The following is a 20,850-nucleotide window of genomic DNA, read 5'->3' on the forward strand; positions in this document are numbered from 1 at the left end:
TGTCAGTCTTGATCTCTAGTTTGGTAGAAAGCGCAACGTACTGGACCGAACTTCTTTGGCTGCATGATGGCTTCTTAGCAGGATTTTGGGATTCGAGTCTCGCAGTATCTTTGGACAGCCCATCCCTTTCGCTGACTGCAATGCTGGAGATCGACGAACTAGTAATCGGCCGCCGAATGCAAGAGCTAGAAACGGCGGCGTGGCATAGCGAACACTAGGCAAATCAGTTGGTCAGAACTATGCAAATAAATTAGCTAGAGCGGCTCAGATGGGATAGTCAAACGACAGCCAGAACCGTGCAGGTCCCTTAGCGAAGACAGTGTAGCTTGAACAGCGAAAGCCGCGCACCAGCAATTGTGATTGTTGAGCAGTCTCGACAGCGGACATGGCCCAGTCTGAGTAGCAGCCACTGTGCAGCCATCATTGCCATAGCCGTAGACGGGAGGTGCGAAATTCTGCGGCGGCATGCAGAGTTTTCACCGCCAAGACGGTTTGGCCAGCGAGACGCGAGCGCAGCTACTGGCGGACGGTGGTGTTGGTAGTGTGTGTTCCATCTCTTCTCCAGCACTCGACGGTGGTGTTGGTGGTGTTGGTGGTGTGTGTTCCATCTCTTCTCCAGTACTCAGTCGCGACTGAGGCATGATGAAAAAATGATTCGCGTCACCTCGAGGTAGTGCGATACGAGCGACACGGTGGTCTGCGACATAGGCAAGCCCAGCGGTCACAGGCCCGAGGCCAAAAATAAGTATAATCATTGAAGTGGCCGTAGCCACGTTTCAGAGATTAAACTGAAAAGAACAGATACTACACTTGATCTAAGCCAAAAGGCCTGCGAAGATAGTCAGTAAAATGTTGTTGATGGTTGGAGGGTAGGGGTGGGTGTTGACATACAAAGAGAGCTGAAGAAGAAGAGAAAAGAAGAGGAAGGGAAGACGAAGGAAGAAAGACTCCCACACTCGCTGGAGAAGCTTGGGCCACAGCGGCGCGGTCCGTCAGTGACCGCCGTGCTGGAAAATATGTGCGGTATGCAAGATGCGGAGTGAAGTCAACCAAAATTTGAAGTGAGGGGCAAGTGAGCTGTCCAATTGCTGAAGCAAGTCGCCCATTCTCCTTCGAGAGCAAGGATCAATCCCATGCTCCTCTGCTCACTTGCGTAGACGCAGCGATGCCTTGAATAGAACCAGCGACGATACTAGAGACACGCCCTTCCTTAAGTCTGTTGATGCAATCTGTTGTCAGAATCGCGCTCTCCAGGTCGTGCAAGACAAGTTTGGTAGCCCGCATGAAGACCTGCGAAGGCTTCTCGATAGATGGTGTCAGAGATTTCCGGACACCGCGGACGACGGGGCAAGGTCGCTGTGCTTGTAGCGCTCGTTGTATTCTTGAGCTTCAGGAGGATTGACAGTCTCGTGCTGGCTCGCTGCTAAGCACAGAAGCTGCAGGCAATATTCAGATGGCGTGAACCAGCATGTCGCACTGGCTTCCATGAACCAAACACATACATCGTCGCCGATTGCGAACTGGCCGAGTTTGCAGAGGCTCTGTCTGGACTCATTGCTCGGCAAGAATTTCGCTTCAGTGTGCTTCCAATGCCTGATAGGCGCTGTACATGGCGGACAACACTTGAACGAGGATTCTGCGGGCGAAGAGAACCCCCCGGTAGAGCACGGCAGAATCGTGCCGTCATGAGCATCAAATCGCGAAATCGCTTCATTTTGTCACATCGCCCTCTCCCACAGCAGCCGCAACGGCACTCTGATGCACAGGTGTTGACTCGGGCTGGTTCCCGGTGCCTTCTGCCTTCGCCTTCTCTTCTTCTGCGAATAGCTCTTTCCAGTGGTTCTCATCAAAGCCATCCATGTATTGAATGAACTGTGGACCACCCTTTACCCAGCCTTTCACACCGCCTTCAAGTACCATGACATTCATATCATTATCTCCAGCAGTTTCGCGCACGTGTTGCAGGAACCATGAGGCACATCTTGGGCCTCTGCCATTGGAAGAGCCACATGTGAAGACCACCCATTCCATGCCCGCCTTATATGCCAGCTCGTACAGCATGCCTCTATTCCACCAGAAGCCTTGGGCTGGGATGTTTAAAGAGCCTCTGATGGCGCCGCCTTCATAGTCCGTACGCCGGACATCTACGATCAGCATGCTTGCGATCTTCATGGCATTGATCATTAGTGCGCGCTGCTTGGGCATGACAGGCAGTTTTTCGCCGGAGAACTCTGGCTTCGGCGGCGGAAAGGCGGTGTGCCATGGCTGCGAGTCGGCCATGATATCGAGATGAGAAGATGGGAGAATCATGAATGGCTTGCAAGCAGGTCGCGAGTGAGCGAGCTTGGCGAGATTGAGTTTCAGCAGCAAAGCTCGGCAAACGACTTCCTTTCCACTCACAACAACATCGCCACGAGCAGATTCATCTTAGCAATGCTCCCGATGAAGCGGCGACGTCTTGCAAGACCCGTACTACACCACCTACGCCCATACTGACCGCAGTCCCCAATCTACACGCTGAAGCAGTAAACTTCACCAAGTTCACATCCGCACTCAGCTCCGGTCCGTACGAGCTGAGAGATTGCACATCTGGATTATTCTTGCACGAAATGGCTGCTCAAGTACAGACTTCGGGCTGCGCGCGTTGCGTTCGATATCACCTAGTGGACCACAAATATCTCACCTCTCGGGCTTCAGTCGGCCGATGGTCCTGGAGCGATGTCGTCCAGACGATGTACTGGACTATTGGAAGGAATGCCTGCCTCCGTCGTCTCCACCTGGCTAACGAAAAGATACGAACGGAAGCAAGCAGACGACATGAACAAAGTCAGCAGGATTCACGAAAGGTGGTGAGGAAGAACTGATGAGAAATTTACGGGTCATACAGGGAGCCCTTGCAAATGCCAACCCCTGGCGCGGTCTTAGGTCTGTGACTTGGCAGGGTTCTCGATCGCCAGCAATTATTCTCCGAAACGCGCGGTACTGAATCAACGAGTGTGGAACGACTATTGGCAAGAATGCTTCAAACAGATCAAGCGATCACCATCTTCGGAACCGTTGAAAATGCCTCCGGGACCCGAACCCGGCCCGAGGACTCCATCTTCCTTACATCTCTCCTGAGCGCATGCATAAGTTTAGAAGCAAGTGTGGGATCTAAAGTGCATCTGCACTGAAGCGAAATTTTCTGTCGACCCGGAAGGACATGAACGTCGCACTGCTTCTCTATTGAGCGCCACCTCGCAGACTGTCGTATCACGAACGGTGCAGCGAGACAAACATCTCCACTGCACGCCCCGCGCCTATAGTGCCCTACACAGACCGCACGGCAAGCACGGTAGCGAAGAGCGGAAGACCTCAACCACTTCCGGTAACGAATCTTTCTGGCACGCGCCGCGACAATTGATGTTCGCCGCCGATCTGTGGAGTTCGGTAAATGGGATGTGCGGTATAGATGGAAGTCCCCTCCTCGCCCTCGCATCGCAAATGCAGGCTGGTGGTGAGTCTCCTGGAGTAGGTTCACTTTTTCTCGGAATTTCATACCTTCCTTCACTCACTCGTGTTTTCACTTTTGCGGGAGGCATATTTGATCTACGAAGCATTTAATTGTTTCTCTACTGCAGCACTGCCTCTGCGGTCGACAGTATGCGGTTGGACTACTACTCTATCTTGAATTTGGTAGCTTGGGCCACTGCCTCGGCCATTCCAACCGCGAGGTCACACGAGAGTCGCGCAGCCAGACAACAAGCGACACAATTCGTACCTGCGCGATCGATTTCGATAGCCAGAAGAAGAGGCGCCGATCTTAGATCTCGACAGGCAAGCACCGTGTCGATAACGTTCGATGAGCTGGTGACCACGCTATGGGGCGAGTCTATTTTGCTTTGCGGCTCGATTGAAGCGCTCGGAAATTGGGACACGAGCAGGTGTCCCAGTCTTGATGCAAGCGGCTATGCACACGATAATCCATTATGGTCTGCGACGTTGAACTTGACAGCTGGGGCAGACTTTGAATATAAGTATGTCAAGGTCGGCACAGATGGAACGATCACGTGGGAAGAGGACCCGAACCACAGCCATACCGTACCCAGCAGCAGCAGCAGAATCAGCGACACTTGGCAGCAGGCCTCGACCGCAACCACGATCACGCAGACTGTACGTGCAGTGACCTCGACGGCAACATCAGCTCCGACATCAACCTGCACCAACGGGCCGAACTCGCGCGATTGCTGGAGCCAGGCTTTCTCCATCGAGACCGATTTTGATGAGGACTGGCCAGTGACTGGTAACACAGTCTCTTACGAACTTACGATTAGAAACGCCACGATCTCACCAGATGGCTACGAACGCCAAGGCTTCACAATCAACGGGCAATATCCAGGTCCTACCATCTACGCAAACTGGGGAGACACCATTCGGGTGACGGTAAACAATGAGATGGAAGATAATGGAACCACAATTCACTGGCATGGCATGCGTCTGTATCACAATAATGGACAAGACGGGGTCCCTGGAGTCACCGAGTGTCCGATTGCGCCAGCATCACGCAAAACCTATACCTTGACTGCAACGCAGTACGGGACGAGTTGGTACCATTCACACTTCTCTTCACAATACGGAGATGGCGTTTGGGGACCAATTGTCGTTCACGGACCTGCTTCTGCAGACTACGATGAGGATCTTGGTCCATTGCCAATTACTGATTGGTACTATCCTGGCGTCTTTGTCGTCTCCGCACGAGCGCAGCACCAGAACGCTCTGGCACCAACAGCAGACAACGGTCTGATCAACGGAACCATGGTCTCGACCTCAGGCGGCTCGTATGCCCGCACAACACTGAAGGCTGGCAAGAAACATCGAGTCCGCTTCATCAATACTGCAGTCGACAACCACTTCCAAGTCTCGCTCGACGACCACACCATGACCGTGATATCCGCCGACTTCGTCCCCATCAAGCCCTACAACGCATCTTGGATCTTCATCGGCATCGGCCAACGCTACGATGTCATCATCAACGCCAACAAATCCCCAGGCAGCTATTGGTTCCGCGCCGAAGTCCAAGAAACCGCAGGCTGCGGCTCCAACTTCCAAAACAGAAACATAAAATCCATCTTCTCCTACGAAGGCTTCGAAGACGAGGAGCCAACCACTTCCCCCACATCCTACACTCAACGCTGCACCGACGAGACCAATCTCGTCCCATACTGGAACTCCTACGTCCCATCAGGCAACATCGTACGCAGCGGCGACTTCACCCGCCTCGAAACAGCAATCAACCAATCCACCGCCGCCGACGGCTCCCTCACCCTCTACTGGCAAGTAAACGGCACCCCACTCCGCGTAAACTGGTCCGAACCGACACTCGGCACAATCAGCAAAAACCCATCCTACAACTCCTGGCCTGACCGCGCCGGTGTGATCTCTCTGTCTTCCGAATCGAAATGGACATATTGGGTCATAACCGAAGGAATCGGCTCACCCTTCACAGTCAACATCCCGCACCCGATTCATCTGCATGGACATGATTTTTATGTGTTGGGTTGGGGCAGTAGGGCGTGGAGGGAGTCTGATGCCGAGGGTTTGAATTTCGAGAATCCGCCGAGAAGGGATGTGGCGATGTTGCCGACGAATGGGTGGTTGGCGTTGGCCTTTCAGACGAATAATCCGGGGAGTTGGTTGATGCATTGTCACATTGTGAGTCGTTTTCGTAGCAGGGAAGGAAGAGAGAGATGTTGTAGGGATGAGATCGCTGACTTTTTTTTTGGCATAGGCTTGGCATGCGGATGAAGGGTTCGCTGTTCAGTTTGTTGAGTCGCAGAGTACGATGTTGGATGTTGATCCTTTGCCTTCGGATTATGAGTCGCAGTGTGATGCTTGGAAGGAATATTACCCGACTTCTGCGGCCTTCTTGCAGAGTGATTCTGGAATATAGAGGTGAATGGATGCCATGCGTAATGTGTAATGTACAGACTATCCAGCTGAGAGCGGAATCGACTCTAGGCCTCCGCTGACACAATATCAACCAAGTGCGGTTCTAGGGAACCTCAGACTACGCTTGGTCCTTCATGGTAGAAGAGGTATCCCAGAGTTCTTGGAGTTTCAGTCTCAGGAAGCGTGCTTTGAGTGTCAGCGAAGAATCTGCTGAACGCCTCTAGAGCTACGTGAGGCTGCCCAGCTGGCATCGCTGCGCATTTCGTAGCACAATGGCTGCATCACAGTCTCTTGGCGGTCTTTGGTCGACAAGATGAGATGGCACAAGGACAGGGCCTGCGGTTGCACTCCACGCATGTTTGTATATGAGCTGCTGCTACCTCATGCTCATCGTTCGCGCCATCTTCTCTCATCCTTCTCACAACACCTCTAGCTTATAAGTAGCAATCTCAAAAGCCCTCAACTCAATCTCGACACCCTCATCACTGACCTTGACCTCCTCGATAACATCCTCAAGCACATTGACCTTCCAAGCCTTGCCCACCTTGACACTTCCCAAACCAATCGTGCCCCGGCTAGTACCACCAAGACTGTCATAAACCCTCAATACCACGTGTCTGCCCTCTTTAGGCGGCAGATCGCCATTCGAGACGTCCTCATCATCTTCAGCACGCTTGATAGTATCGACGACCAAGCTTGGTGAGGAATCTGAGGTAAGCTTGAAAGCACTCAGTAAGCTCTTCAGACTGCCTGGGTTGGAGTGGCGGTGGATCTCGAGAGGATGATTGAACTCGAAACCTGCTCGGACTGTGCGCTCATCGAGAGGCCCGGCGTGAGGGAGGATGGCCCATTTGATGTGGTGGCGGCCCATGTCTGCGTGACCGTCTGGTGCCTTGGGTGCTCGCAGGAGAGAAAGTCTCATCAGACTGCCTGTCGTAGCGAAGCCATACTTGGAATCGTTTAGGATCGAGACACCGTAGCCGTGCTCGCTCAGATCAGCGAACTTGTGACAGCACACTTCGAACTTAGCCATGTCCCAGCTGGTGTTGTAATGAGTTGGTCGCTTGACCAGACCAAATTGTGTTTCGTACGTAGCTTCGGTGTTGCGGATGTTGGTGGGGAATTCGACCTTTAGGAACTTCATGGTCTCGTGCCACTCAACCTCTGCTTCGACTTCGACCCGGCTAGTCTCGAAATCGTCAGAGCTAGCGTGAAGGCTGATCTTAGTCTTGATCCAGCTCTTCTCCGAGATCTGAGTCTGGGTCGTCACCGCAACTGCAAACGGGGAGCATCTTGTAATCTCCGTCTTGCTCGATGCCTTGAGTTCCTTACGCGACTCAAGATGGTACACTTCCACATCCCAAGCCTGCCAGTAGAGCGGCTTGTCGTCGAATATGACGAGCTGGTTGGCGCTCTTGCCTTCGGGAACGACTTCTCGCTTGGCCACCTTGTCATAGAGCGAGGTGATGACACCATCCGCAACCCTGACAGAAAGCTTTGAGTTCTCAAGCAAGAATGTTCCGTCTTCCAGTTCCTGAACGGTCGCCAGTTTGAGATTCTTGAAAGGAGACAAGACCTCGCCAGCAGGTTGACCGATAACCGGGATACTTATACCATGCACCTCCCTGTCCTTGTAGCCTGCGGCTTGTAGACGATACAAGGGCTCTCGTTTCCAGCCCAAAGTGTTGAGAACCACCTGTTGCTCATTGCTGTTGTCATCGAAACCGAGTGCATCCATCGCGCATTTCAGAGCCTTCCTGCCGATCTCGAACACCTTGGCGTATTCTTTATCGGAGTCATCATAACACATCTCAATTGAAGAGCCCGGCAGGCAGTCGTGGAACTGGCAAAGGAGCACGCTCTCCCACATCTCGTCGATCTCCGCTTTGGGATACTTGTAGTCCTTGTTGTGTAGCGTCGCAAGAGTGGCTAGGTACTCGATGTCGTGAAGGAGGATCTCGGACTTCCGGTTGTTTCGCTTGTTGTTCGCTTGAGTCGTATATGTGCCACGGTGCAGTTCGAAATAGAGCTCGCCGTACCAGGTTGTGAACTCGGTGTTCTTCGTCGCAGCATTATGCTCCAGTCTGTTGAAGAAGTCTTCCACACTCCAGCCCATGTGTACTCGCGGGAGTGCGTTGCCGATCCTGTCGCTGATACCACGGCATCGACGCAGTTTCTCAATGTGCTCCCATGTTGGTCCACCACCGCCATCACCCTTTCCAAAGACCAGCAGCGAGGTCGGGTCTTGATCCATGCTCTTGTGCTGCGTGACAGACCTCTTCACGTCGCCGAAGTGTGCTTCAGCAGTGTACGTCTCGGATGGCGCCATGTGGCAGATCACTTGGCTACCGTCTAAGCTGACCCAATTGAAGGTGGTGTGAGGGAAGTTATTGATGTTGTTCCAGCTCAGCTTCTGCGTGAAGAAGCGATTCATGCCTGCTAAACGACATATTTGCGGGATCTGTGAGGAGTAGCCGAAGGTGTCTGGCAGCCAGAAAGTCTTGCATCGTTCGCCAAACCGAGATTCAAAGAATCGTTGTCCGTACAGGAATTGTCGTACCAGCGACTCTCCAGAAGGCAGGTTTGTGTCGTGCTCAACCCAGCTACCACCGATAGGCTGGAAGTTGCCCTTCTTGACGTGCGCCTTGACGCGGTCAAAAGCGTATGGATAAAGCTTCTCCAACCACTTGTACTGCTGAGCCTGCGATGCGCAGAAACGGTGCTCGGCGTATCTGTCCAGCAAATCACACTGACTGCTCCAACTCCTCGCCACCTTTCGCTTTGTCTCGTCCCAAGGCCACAGCCAGCACGTATCGATGTGACAATGTCCAATACCGCTGACCAGCACCTCTCTTAGCGGATCACCTTTGGTCAAATCGTAAACCTCTGGACCATCCACCTTCTCACCAACATATTTCTTGGCAACTTTCCTACACTCTTTGATCGCCTCACCGCTTCCATTCCCCTTGATGAAAGTGTCCATGATCTCATTACAGATCTGCAGCGCATAATGTTCCTCCCAGCTATCCTTATCAAATTCCCTCGCAGCGTCTCCAATAATCCAAAAATCATAGTAGAGAGCCCTCGCATCCTCATTCACCGCCACAAGATCCGCAGTCTTGAGCTTAAAATACCGATTCGGGTCTGGAGGCTGAATGCTATCACCTCCGGGCGCATTTCCAAACATGCCATTACAAGCCACCTCAATATAAATGGTCTCCTCCTCGTAGCTTCGGTATGATGGAGGCACGATCCATTCAATCCTCTCCCCATTTCCAGTCAAACCCTGCAATGGCTTCCCATCGTCCGTCCACACCATACCCTCCGAACTCGAATCCCAATGCAATTCCACAAGATGCTCATCCTCCCAGTCAATGGGCACAGTAAACTGTACTTTGAACCAATGCGTACTCCAGCTTGGACCAAAGCATGCTCCTATCTCGGTCTTTTTATACTCGTTCTTGCTATCCGTAGCTTCCTTGAACGTGGGGCGCGTCAGACCCGGAGCATCCCACACCGACAGTTTGACATGGTTGCCGCCGGAGACTCTGCCATTGTAGAGCTTCGCGAGTAGACCTTGTTGTCGGTATTGGCCTCCGTCGGTGAACTGGCGTAGGCGGGAGGTGTAGATGTCGTGAATCAGCTTGCCCTTCGGCCGGTCCGCGAGCTGCGGGTATTTGGGCGTGGTGGAAGCCATGAGGTGGTGAGTCTCGCCGCCCATTCCGAACACGACTTATATCAAGATGCAGAAATACAGGAAGGTGTTGTTTGCACAGGTAGGTCAGGAGCTCTGCTGGGTGGTGGTCAGCTGCAGCTGCTGTGAAACGTGGTCGAGCTCTGGTCCTCTGGATCGTTCCTGCAGCCGTGGGAGCCCCGGGCAGGGATTCCCCAGCGTCCACAGAAGCTTGGACTGGGGTACATGGCCAAGAATAGCAATGATGAGGTGGAATTCATCAAATGCTGCTTCATGAAAACAAGCATCGCTCGAGTCAAGCGATATCAGAGAGAAAGTGACGATGAATGGTATCAACCAACGACTCCTCTCAACATCCAAGACTTGAGATATATGCCACAGGATCTAGAGCACAACCGACCTCAGCACGAAACACAACGCCATCATGTCCTCGCGAGCCCAGATCATGCCTACTTCTGCGCATCATCCCCATACTGAGTGAGCGTTGGTCGAGCATGTCCGATCAGAGCATGAAACATTCTGGAAGCACATGACTTGCTTCTGCGTGACATCGTAGCCACAGTAATCCAGCCCTGCCGAGGAAGCAGAGTCTAGCGTCGCGCATGTGATAGAATAAGATGTGTTCCTTAGCGACTGCCCAAGGGTGCTTTTCCGCTCGCAGCAATCAAGTCATGGACTCACTCATGGTGGATGTCGAAGCTGGCAATGATATTGAGGTGTACGTATCGGCATTGATTTCGGATGGGAGCAATAACGTATTCAGGCGCAGGAAGGTTATTCTAAGATGACGAGGCATCCTTGCGGGCTTCTGAGATCGATCTGCACATCACTCCTCATCTTCTTCTTCTTCTTCTTGCTGCCGCTCTTCGATGATGTATCTCTCCCTCGCTGCGTCATCAAATGCTTTGAGAGTGATGGCCCGTCTCGCCAAGGAAGATGCAAAGGACAGCTCGACACGACTCGAAAGATGAAACGCAGCAGAGATTCGACGGCGTTTGTGAAAGGAGCAGTTGAGGACGCGTTGGTATGGAACACAGAGCAATCGGGGGCGGGCGGGCGGGCGGGCGTGCGTACGAGATGACAAGCAGATCTGAATCGATGTGCGGTCGCCATGTCACTGCCGGCAAGGTACCGTAGGGGCGCTGCGCTGTTTCGACATCGACCAAAAGACTTGGAAGATCCCTGGCAATATTCTAGTTCTGACGTTCCAGGTTGTTGACGCTCCCACCCACCTTCCACACTCATCACATGCGGAAGCATCTGAGATGATGGCTTGCCGTCCTGCTAATAATAATGCAAGTGCGCGTCTGCCACGCGCGCGCCCATCCCATCCCATCCCATTCCACACGCTCTCGCCAGCTTTCTTCCACTCACTTCACCTCCAGCACCACCGACACCGACACCGACCCCGACAAGCCGTCGCCAGCTTCTTCTGCTCTTCCCACTCCACACGCTCGCTTTCCTCTGCATGCTGCCGCCAAGCCGACACATCGCCGCCAATCGACGGTCGCGATGATGGATTCTGCACCAACTGCTTCCTCCCCAGCATACCGCATGGCATTGCGATACATCAAAGCCTTGTTCGTGCACGAGCAGTATCGCAGGTGCATCCAAGTCTGTCGAGATGCGCTGAAGCTCGCCGACCGTGGCAACCAAGTGCCGCTGCACCGCACTTATCTCGCTCTCTATCTCGCTCTCTCCTACGATGCCATCGCTCGCGCAATGCACCACAACTCAGTGGCAAAGCTTCCCGCCTTCGACTCGGCCGAACAACACTTCTATGAGGCTCTTGCCGGCCTCCCATCACCAGAAGAAGCTCGAGAACTGTGCACGCGACTTGCTTGTGCGCAGCGAGAGGATCCGTTTCTCGACGAGGCGGGGAAGCGCTACAGCATGCACTCGCAACGACCAGAATCTCACCCGTACGACCAGACTCCATCCAGGGCCAGCTCGATATGGCTGTCTCCTCCGCAATTCGATGGCGAACACATTCCTTCCTCGCCCGCGCAAACCGCGTCTGAGCTTGACGATGCTGGAAGCCATGCCAGCTTTGACCTGACCACTCCAAAACGTCTCCCACGTGAACACTCCCGAATGTCGCTCCTCGATTCTTCTCCACTGGACAACCGGGCTTCCATGCCTTCATTGAGCTCGCTCTCAGTGCAGAGGCAAAAATCCGTCCGCGGGCTGATGCGCCCAATCAGACTCGGATCACCCGCCAAACCGTTTCACATTCCGCCGAAACTTCCGTACTCCGAGTCTGATTCCCGCAGACGGTCGATGCTGCCGAGATTGTCCACAACAGAGCAGAACAGCTCTCGTCCGGCATCGTCATACCTGGCCTATGCTTCCATGCCGTCAGAAGATATCCGATCGCCAGTGTCACCCGTTTCCCCGATCTCCCGCGCTGGTTCAGACAGCCACTCAGAAAACACGCCGGTGTCCCCAATCTCGCCCCAGACACCACACCCGCCAGCGCCACCACCAGCATATCATGAAGCCGCTTATCACGAACCAATCTACCCACCCTCTATGATCCAGGAGGAGCCAGAGGAAAATCTTGATGAAACAGCACTCTTGCGCTTCATAGATCATCTTAACGCCATGCGACGTCAAATTGAGGCACACTTGACCATGCTCTACAACTCAAAGGACCAGCTCTATCAACTCCAAAAGGAAAAGAAAGCTGCGGCCGAAGCTCGTATGGGTGCAGCCATGCCAGGTAGCGCACGCGATAGTGGGAAATACTTCTTCAGCAGTCCAGCACCTTCACGGGACCGAAGTCCAGAAGCCCAACCAGTGCCTCAGTCGAGAAGCTACTGGTCATTTGTGCCAGAAGACGTTAGAGTAGACGAGAGGAGGAAGCGAATTGAGGAGGGTCGGCAGCGGAAGTGGACGAAGAAGCGCTTCGACCCTACACGGTACCAGGAACTGTGCGTCAAGGCATTGGCCGAGCTGTAGAAGTAACAGAGAAGTATACAGTAATGTATAATGAGTCATAGAGCGGAGGAGAAGTATCAGGATCCACTTCACCAGAGATACCCCCGGGCATACTTGGGATAGCAGTAGTGTGGGAACGCATCATAATCTTGTATATTGTATCAACAATCACACTGTAACCCTAAACACCCAATCAATTCGCAGTCACATTAGCCTCCTCATACTCCTTCTGATCAACCTCATCAAGCCACGACGTCTCTAAAATCAAGCACACATCAGCATCCCCTCGCTCAAATTTAAAATCACATAACATAACGACGGTTTACTCACTCCCCAAACTTATCGCCAAATGCGCCATCATCGTCGTCGAACTCCCCCCATGCCAATGCATTTCTCCAGCAGGAATATGCACGATATCCCCAACCTGTAATTTCCTTGGCGCTTGCCCTTTCGAGCAGATTAGTCCTGTGCCCATCGTGACCGAAAGAATTTGGCCATGCTCGTGCGTATGCCAATATGTGCGGGCTCCGGGGGTGAAGAAGACGTTGTTGCCCACTGGAAGTGAAGGGGATGAGGGTTAGATTTTTGGGTTGTCAGTGGTAGGAGGAAAGGGTGAGGTTTGATGGGGGTATACTTACTGCAGGAGTTGTCTTCTGCGGTAAAGACGGGGTCCATGTGTACTGTTCCACTAAAAGTTTCCGTGGGTTGTCTGGAAGCGGACTCAGGTTTGTGGGCGGCTTTTGTGAGGAGCATTTTTCGCGGTGTTGGGTGTCGACGATGATGTGAATGCTGTGGAGAAACTGCAGTAGGTAATGGTGGTGTTGTTGTCGAGCTCCACATGGGGAAGCTGGCAGTAGCTTCACCGATCTCGGGCAAGCAGGACGCGCATGGCCGAGAGTGCCAGTCCATCTCAAAGATCCAATTGCATATACATCACACCCTCAATCGGATTCTCATAGTAGGCTTCCACCTCCACGAATCCAAGCAATCTATAAAGCTTCCTCGCACTCATCATATCCGCGAGCGTGTCCAGCACAACATGTTCATATCCCAGTCGTTTTGCCTCAGAAATCGCCGTCTCGGCCAAAGCTTTTCCAATGCCCATTCCTCGACCTTTGGGATCGACGTAGAGTCGTTTCATCTCGCAGCATCCTGTTCCGGCGGAAGGTAGTGGTCTGAGTGCGACGCAGCCGACGACTTCGTCTTCTGAGTTGTGGGCTAGAAAGATTGCTCCTTCTGGTGGAGCGTATTTGCCGGGCATGTTGGCCATTTCTGATGCGAAGTCTTGGAATGTGAGATCTAGGCCTAGAGACTCGGCGTAGATCTTGAAGAGGGTTTTTGTGGTTTCCAGGCCTTCTTGGCTTCGGACGGGCGCGATGAAGCATGTTGCTTGCGTGACAGTTTTTGTGAATTCGATTGCCTCTCCCATTTTGGTGGTAGTTCAATGGTCACTCGATTGTGATTTGAAGTGGAAGGCAGGAATGAGAAAATGGTGTGACCTGGTATTTGTTGTCGCCGTGGTTACTGTGCTCCACTGACTAGCAGGGAGCGTGGCTCAAAGATGGAGATGGCGATGGGACAGCATCTGCAGGGCGTGGCTTTGCATCTTACAGCGATGGTCTTGCAACATCGCAAGTGAGGAGCGTCATACATGACTGGAAATCTTGAGAGGGGGGGTTTTCATGTTGGTGAATGGTAGAAGAAGTGGTTTGGGAGCAAGGAGGATGTCTTGAGGCTGGCGACCTTGATGGCATGCCAAGAACACCGCTACTTCCACGCGTCTGTGTCTCGGAAGATGTCGCGCAGCTTTCGCGTCTCTCCTCTTGTTGTTCTTCACACCTCATAGCCAAAGGGCAGTCACCGAGCGATGCATACCGCTCTCCGTATTGACGGACAGAACATGCTGACCCGACAAGATGAACCTCCTCCAATCCGAATCGAATTTTCCTGCCCAAGACAAGGCCAAGTCCGTGCAGGGAACAAGCAGTTCTATCGTGCGCCCGCTCCCCCAGTGATGCGACGAGCCTCTCGAAGTCCTCGCTGGCCGCTAACATTGCTACAAGAGAAGGAAACAAGCGTTCTGCAGTGATTCGAGATGGAACAGACGGCGTCGAACAACCCCGTGAATAAGACATATCAAGAGAACCAAGATTTGAAGGCTTTGAATCCATTCGGGATGGCGGATGCTCAGTTACCTCCTTGCCAGAATGACTAGAGCAATGCGAGGATCGGGTTTTCTTCAATAGAAATGGCTGGCCTGGCCTGGCCTGGCTTTGATTTTTCTTCCGACTGCAACGAGTTGGATCTCTCCCGCCCCGGGACCCGAAGCCCCACATCACACTGATCTGAGTCGTGCGTGGCATCCTGGAAGCTTGGCAGGGGTGCAGTACAGTACTGTGTACACTTCCGTCCGGAGCAAATTGTGTTCATCTCGACGATATCCGGGGTTGCGCCAGCCCACTTCACCCCTCGCCCCGGGCTCGGGGATTCGAGCCATACGCAAAATCGCTTTTTCTTAGCAGGCTATACGTAAAACTCGATACTGTGGTATATTATAGAGTATATAGATCGGCTAGTTAAACAGGGGTACGATTAGGGTTAAGAAGCAGTAGATTTCCGTTATATTAGTAACTAAATTACGACTATAGATAGTTAAAATAGACCTATAATCGGCTTCCGCGTATGCCTTACGTTAACTATATAATTAATTACTTTAGAAGTCGGTCTATAGGTCTATTAAAATTTAAATTATCTCTACTTCTTATTATAATTAAGCAAGTAGTTAACTACTAGAGCTACTATCTTAAGACTCTTCTAGCTTAATAGGATTGTCCCTATTACTACTAGCGACCTCGCCTAAATAATAGCTAGTTTTCTTTAAAGGCTTATAGAAATAGCGCTTTCGCTATACTAACTTATAGTAGTAGCAAGGATATAATAAGTAAGGCTAAATATTAGTATATATAGTATTTTTAGACCCCGTAGTAGTTCGAATTAGTTTAGTTTAGTTTACTAAGCCGAAATTCTAGTTTAGTTTTAGTTAGTTTACTAAGCAACTATAGGAGTAGTAGGTTCGAACTATCTCTTTTTACTCTTTTACCCTTTTTACGCCCTATACTAAGTTTTATATATAATCCATATAGTAGAATATAAGAAAGAGGAGGAATACGAGGAATATACGCTTTAGAATAAGTTAGACGCGCCTACTAAGGATTATATAAGTATAATAAGAAATAGCGATAGTAAGGTCCTATAGCTACTATATACTTAGTTAAACTAGCTAATATAATATTTAGACTCGTAGTTTAATACTATACCTACCTAGATATCTATATAGGACTAGAATATACTATTTATCGAGTTTTACGTATAGCCTACTAAGAAAATACGATTTTACGTATAGCTAGAAACCCCGCGAATAGTAGGGAGGAGTATCTAATAGAACCCTAGATACCTAGACTAGCCTCGCTAGTAATAGAGCTATATATATATATATATATATATAGGTATACGCTCTATAATATACTATATTAGTCTATATATATAGGGGCGGAAAATTTAGCTAGTATATATATATATATATATATATAAGGAGGAGTTATCGGATACGCTAATATCTTACCTATAGCTAGCTAGGCTACTCGATAATCTTCGAATATCCTAGTATTCGGATAGGGCCGATATATATATACTAGTATCTACTAGTATATTATTCTAGCGAAGCGGAAGGCACCTAGAACAACTCGAGGAGCTTACGATAAGAGTTATAGAAGGTATCTAGAGCGAGTATAAAATAACGATTCGAGTTCTACCTTAGGTTATATAGGGGGCTAGGCGAGGGTTTAATTGTTAAAAGGGCGCTCCCTAACAGAATTTAGCTCGGCCTCTAATTAGTAGAAATCAAAAAGAAACGTTACGTACCGAGCTATTATTAGTAGAAATTAAAAACACAAATTACGTACCGGCACGACGATAGTATATACAGCGGCGACACAATCAAAAAGCACGACGGCAGCAAAGAGTACGGCGACGCGATAGTTTTAGAGCTACGCGATAGTTCGCACTCTTCGCTAGACCTTATAAGCAAGTTCCACTGGCTCTGAGAATATCCTTGTACAGTGTACAGAGCCTGCAGGCTGCATTCACAGAAAGCTGTATTCCAACGTCCCTAGGCCTCGCGCGGCCTGCCATTTTGGCAAACCCATGCCTGCTTCCTCACTTCGGCAGTTCTAGCACGTGTTTATAAGCATGCAAGATCCCCATCCCATCCCTTGCTAACCAACTTCACCACTCAAACATTACACTGTACTGCCTCTTCGTCATGCAGCGCGGTCTGCGTGCATTTATGGCGCTGCTCGGAATGAGCAGCGCGCTCTCAAGTCAACAAAACTTCGACAGTGCAATCTGTAAAGACATCGCCGTCATTGGAGGTGGCGCCGCCGGCACCTATGCAGCCTTCCGACTCCGACAAGACTACAACAAAAGCATCGTGGTGATCGAGCGCGGCGGCCGGATAGGTGGCCACGTCGACACGTTTCATGATTCCACTACAAACGCATCGATTGAGTATGGCGTACAAACATATATCAAATATGGCCCAGCAGAATCGTTCTTCAAACTTCTTGGTCTGGAGATAGGACCGGCCAGGTCAGATCCACCCTCAGTTCAGAGCTTCATCAACTCAGCCAATGGAGAGCTGCTCAGCAACTACAAGGCACCTTCCGATGTCATTCCAGCTCTGGAGAGATACAGGGAACAAGCGAAGAAATACAATCAATATCTGACACCTGGTCTCTGGGACTTTCCTGCTCCGAAACACATCCCAGAAGACCTCCTGCTGCCATTCGAGGATTTTGCAAAGAAGTACGATTTCGAAGTCCTCATACCGACCATTCAGGTTGTTGCAAATCCTGGAGTGGGTGGTTTTCAAGGCACACTGGCTCTTCATGTGCTGTAAGTGAGGCGTCTAAAAGATTCTGCACGGCATGCTCACGAACGCTTTCCAGCGCATTTGCATTTGGCTATCCGGTGACCGACGCCTTGCTCACAAACGGACTCTTCAACGCCGCCAATGCATCTAACTCAGCGCTTTATGAAAAAGCTTATGATTTGCTGAAGGCCGACATCCTCCTCAAAACTGCTGTGCACAGGGCAGAGCGATCATCGGATGGTATCAGACTGGTTGTGAAGGCAGCAGATGGCAAGCAGACCGCGATTGAGGCCAAACAATTACTTATCGCAGTCCCACCAAGCCACTCAAATTTAGGCGTTTTCGAACTTGACAAGAAAGAACATGATGTCTTCAGTCAATTCACACCAACCTATTCCTTCGTTGGTATGCTGAGGACATCCGTTTTACCAAAGAATCATACGGTCAGCTTCATCGCGGAGCGAGCCGTTCCAGACCATTACTTCGACCTGCGGAAACAACCGTATACTCTGACGTTGAATCCCAAGGGCGAGCCAGAGGAGCAGCTGTGGCAATTTTTGCTTGCCTCAAATGAGACTGTGAACGGAGATCAGGCCAAGGCCAAAGTGCTCGAAGGTCTAGAGCTATTGGTTTCGAGAGGCACTTTCAAGAACGAATCTACTGCCAGCGTAGACCTTGTAGCAGAAACCGAGATTTTGGCATTCGCGGATCATAGCTCGGTCTTGCACCGACAACCCGCAGAGGCATACAAGAAGGGCTTCATTCAGGACTTCTACTCGTTACAAGGCTATCGATCGACTTGGTATACAGGATCATTGTGGACGGAGGACTTCTCTAGCACAGTTTGGGCGTTTACCGACACCGTGCTTGAAAAGATGGTCAAGGCAATGAGATAGGACCGTCATCTACCCTACGAGAATGTACTACTTATGCCACGTTGTATAGGCACTCTGAAATTCCATGCCACAGCGGCCACGATGCCCACAGCTCCGACTATCGGTCCTATTGCTTGCATTGACTGCTTTCTTCTCTCTTCGCATTAGTCGCAGCGAACCTCTGAAAGAAGTTTCGCCTAAATTAAAGAGTCAGTTACGGCATCTGAAAGATGAGTAGGATGTCTCGTCGAATAATTGAATGTACTTACGTATCGTTTCTACTAGGGAATGTCTTAGTCGGAATAGGAACATTTAGAAACTCGTATAACGGCTGCTATCCCTATATTACGTCGTAGTCGAACAGTTGTTCCGGCGGTATAAGAGCCTTAATTTTCGCAATATAATTATTAAAAACCTCCCTCGTAGTATACTTCTTAAAATCTATAATAGGGGTTATATTAGCAGGTAGATAGGGTAGTAGTAGGTATAGTAGTATTCGATAAGGATCTAGGAGGAGAGGGAGGAAGGTAGGAGAGTTAGTCTAACGCTAAGCGCTAAGCCCTACCTAAGGCATTAAGACCCTAGCTTTACTCGGCCTAATTATATACTAATTACGTATAGCCTCTTTAGCCCTAATATACGCTTCCCTTCTAAAGGCCGCGCCCTCGTAGCCTCTCTATATTCTAATCTCGACCTCTATTACTACTAACTTAGCAAGTCTAATAAGCTAATTAGCCCGCGCTAAATTAAACACTTAACTACCTAATTATATAACTATATTAAACCTTACCTTCTAATACTATATCTAACTCTAACTACGCTATCCTTGCGTATAATAAAGTAATATATATCTACGAGAATTAAGGGCTATCGACTAATTATAATACAAGCGCGTCTTCCCTACTATAATAGGTAGACGTACGAGGTATTATAGTACTGCCTCCGTTCTAAGTAATGTTATCCGAGTTCTTTGCGTCTACTCTAAAAGATCTAGAAATATCCGCTCCGAGGGATTATTCTTATTATTACGAGGGCTATTATTATTCGTAGTTTCGCTAGCTCTAATTAGTTAGGTTTAGTAGCCTTTAATTGTTAATTAATCTTATCTTTTAAAAACACAGTTCGTCTAGTTTCTATAAGTAAAGGCTATTATAAGTATAATAGTTAAGGTTCGCCTCGCTTAAAGGGTCGGAAAGATCGAGGAGTAACCTATTATTAGCAAAATCGACCCCGGCTAGCTTAGCTCTATATTTTTGCCCTTAGTTAGTCTATTAATCGCTTAACCTTTTAAGCCTCGAGCCCTTCGAACGGCTTAATCTTTTAACCTAGCTAGCGTAGTACGTTCCGGCCTTAGGCCGCGGTATAGGTAAGGTTGTTCTTATAGGTATAGTAACGATAGCAAGTAAGGTTAATAATAGTAGTAAGTAGGTAACGTTAACAATAGCGGCGCTAGCCGTCTTAGCTCTAACTTTACCTTGCTTCTAATTTTCCTCTTTAATTAGTAATACACTCCGTACTACCGTTATTAATATAGCCGCGCCGTCCCCTAGCTATCGCTAGCTCGTATTATTATTGTTATTATTATTATTATTATTATTATTATTATTATTATTATTATTATTATTATTATTATTATTATTATTATTATTATTATTATTATTATTATTATTATTATTATTATTATTATTATTATTATTATTATTATTATTATTATTATTATTATTATTATTATTATTATTATTATTATTATTATTATTATTATTATTATTATTATTATTATTATTATTATTATTATTATTATTATTATCCGCGCGCGCGCGCTATCCCCGCCGACCGCCTAGGCCTCGAGGCCTCGATAGAATAAAGGAATAAGAGGGGGTTTAGGCATTAAGGGAAGGGCTTATAGGGTACGCTAGTAAAGAGGCAGATTCTTTAAAAGAGTAGGCGAATAGTTAACGCGTTATAGCGCGCTTGTTAACACTCGGTACGCGTTTACCGTAGTAGTATAGTCTTATCTTTACTAACAATTACTCGCCTCTAATTAGTTACTAGCTAATAGCACCCTAGGGGTAGCATTAATCCTAGGTCTCTCTAGCGGCATTATAGGCCCTTAGCCTTCTTCCTATGCTTTATACTAGTCTAATACTCGTCTAATAACTTAGTTATATCCTTAAAGGAGCCTTTAGCTTCCTATAAGTCCTATTTAGGTAAATAGCCCTACTACCTTAGTAGGTACTCCTTCTTGCCTTGTCTAGTCCGATGCTTTAGTATACGCTCGACCGACTATAGCTCTTTACTATTAGCTAAGACTTCTTCTAACTTAGTAGGCGCCTTATCGCCCTCGCGCTAGTAATATAGCTTAAGGAGGGACATATAGAAGGTATTATAGATAGTATAATAAGGAGGAAGCTACAATTAGTAGGCCTATATGCCCTTAGCCTCTCGAATACGGAATAGGCTAATATATCTTAGTGCGAGCTTAG

At 49.5% G+C, this 20,850-nt stretch overlaps 10 protein-coding genes across 10 annotated transcripts; 4 read left to right on the top strand and 6 right to left on the bottom strand.

The window, feature by feature from the left end:
• Nucleotides 1–1,833: 1,833 nt before the first annotated feature.
• On the bottom strand, nt 1,834–2,271 carry MYCFIDRAFT_112759 (uncharacterized protein; the record flags this gene model as incomplete). Its single annotated transcript, XM_007931993.1, has 1 exon — nt 1,834–2,271. A coding segment is annotated over one exon (438 nt), but the record flags the coding sequence as incomplete, so codon positions are not given.
• Nucleotides 2,272–3,402: 1,131 nt separating this feature from the next.
• Nucleotides 3,403–5,929, top strand: MYCFIDRAFT_190370 (uncharacterized protein; the record flags this gene model as incomplete). The annotated part of the gene is made up of 3 exons (XM_007931994.1): nt 3,403–3,496; nt 4,184–5,691; nt 5,768–5,929. The coding sequence occupies 3 exons, from the start codon at nt 3,403–3,405 to the stop codon at nt 5,927–5,929; spliced, it is 1,764 nt and encodes a 587-aa protein (XP_007930185.1).
• Nucleotides 5,930–6,264: 335 nt separating this feature from the next.
• On the bottom strand, nt 6,265–9,649 carry MYCFIDRAFT_167350 (glycoside hydrolase family 38 protein; the record flags this gene model as incomplete). Its single annotated transcript, XM_007931995.1, has 1 exon — nt 6,265–9,649. The coding sequence occupies one exon, from the start codon at nt 9,647–9,649 to the stop codon at nt 6,347–6,349; it is 3,303 nt and encodes a 1,100-aa protein (XP_007930186.1). The 3' UTR covers nt 6,265–6,346.
• A 22-nt stretch (nt 9,650–9,671) lies between these two features.
• Nucleotides 9,672–10,099, top strand: MYCFIDRAFT_178066 (uncharacterized protein; the record flags this gene model as incomplete). Its single annotated transcript, XM_007931996.1, has 3 exons — nt 9,672–9,708; nt 9,737–9,792; nt 9,821–10,099. The coding sequence occupies 3 exons, from the start codon at nt 9,672–9,674 to the stop codon at nt 10,097–10,099; spliced, it is 372 nt and encodes a 123-aa protein (XP_007930187.1).
• A 25-nt stretch (nt 10,100–10,124) lies between these two features.
• MYCFIDRAFT_208804 (uncharacterized protein) lies at nt 10,125–11,276 on the bottom strand (the record flags this gene model as incomplete). The annotated part of the gene is made up of 7 exons (XM_007931997.1): nt 10,937–11,276; nt 10,827–10,906; nt 10,580–10,792; nt 10,453–10,545; nt 10,304–10,419; nt 10,183–10,276; nt 10,125–10,155 (listed from the first exon to the last, which is right to left on the bottom strand). The coding sequence occupies exons 1-7, from the start codon at nt 11,111–11,113 to the stop codon at nt 10,125–10,127; spliced, it is 804 nt and encodes a 267-aa protein (XP_007930188.1). The 5' UTR covers nt 11,114–11,276.
• A 709-nt stretch (nt 11,277–11,985) lies between these two features.
• On the top strand, nt 11,986–12,739 carry MYCFIDRAFT_183731 (uncharacterized protein). Its single transcript, XM_007931998.1, has one exon. It carries the CDS (start codon nt 12,227–12,229, stop codon nt 12,581–12,583), a length of 357 nt encoding a protein of 118 aa, XP_007930189.1. The 5' UTR covers nt 11,986–12,226; the 3' UTR covers nt 12,584–12,739.
• Nucleotides 12,740–12,893: 154 nt separating this feature from the next.
• MYCFIDRAFT_18509 (uncharacterized protein) lies at nt 12,894–13,270 on the bottom strand (the record flags this gene model as incomplete). Its single annotated transcript, XM_007931402.1, has 2 exons — nt 12,894–13,117; nt 13,201–13,270. Coding segments are annotated over 2 exons (294 nt in total), but the record flags the coding sequence as incomplete, so codon positions are not given.
• Nucleotides 13,271–13,472: 202 nt separating this feature from the next.
• On the bottom strand, nt 13,473–13,991 carry MYCFIDRAFT_34126 (uncharacterized protein; the record flags this gene model as incomplete). Its single annotated transcript, XM_007931425.1, has 1 exon — nt 13,473–13,991. The coding sequence occupies one exon, from the start codon at nt 13,989–13,991 to the stop codon at nt 13,473–13,475; it is 519 nt and encodes a 172-aa protein (XP_007929616.1).
• A 2,567-nt stretch (nt 13,992–16,558) lies between these two features.
• MYCFIDRAFT_178070 (uncharacterized protein) lies at nt 16,559–16,885 on the bottom strand (the record flags this gene model as incomplete). Its single annotated transcript, XM_007931999.1, has 4 exons — nt 16,559–16,608; nt 16,657–16,772; nt 16,799–16,836; nt 16,865–16,885. The coding sequence occupies 4 exons, from the start codon at nt 16,883–16,885 to the stop codon at nt 16,559–16,561; spliced, it is 225 nt and encodes a 74-aa protein (XP_007930190.1).
• A 37-nt stretch (nt 16,886–16,922) lies between these two features.
• Nucleotides 16,923–18,388, top strand: MYCFIDRAFT_35024 (uncharacterized protein; the record flags this gene model as incomplete). Its single annotated transcript, XM_007931479.1, has 2 exons — nt 16,923–17,515; nt 17,569–18,388. The coding sequence occupies 2 exons, from the start codon at nt 16,923–16,925 to the stop codon at nt 18,386–18,388; spliced, it is 1,413 nt and encodes a 470-aa protein (XP_007929670.1).
• Between the last annotated feature and the right edge of the window lie 2,462 nt (nt 18,389–20,850).

This window comes from Pseudocercospora fijiensis (assembly GCF_000340215.1).
Source record: "Pseudocercospora fijiensis CIRAD86 unplaced genomic scaffold MYCFIscaffold_8, whole genome shotgun sequence".
In the NCBI taxonomy this organism is placed as follows: domain Eukaryota; kingdom Fungi; phylum Ascomycota; class Dothideomycetes; order Mycosphaerellales; family Mycosphaerellaceae; genus Pseudocercospora; species Pseudocercospora fijiensis.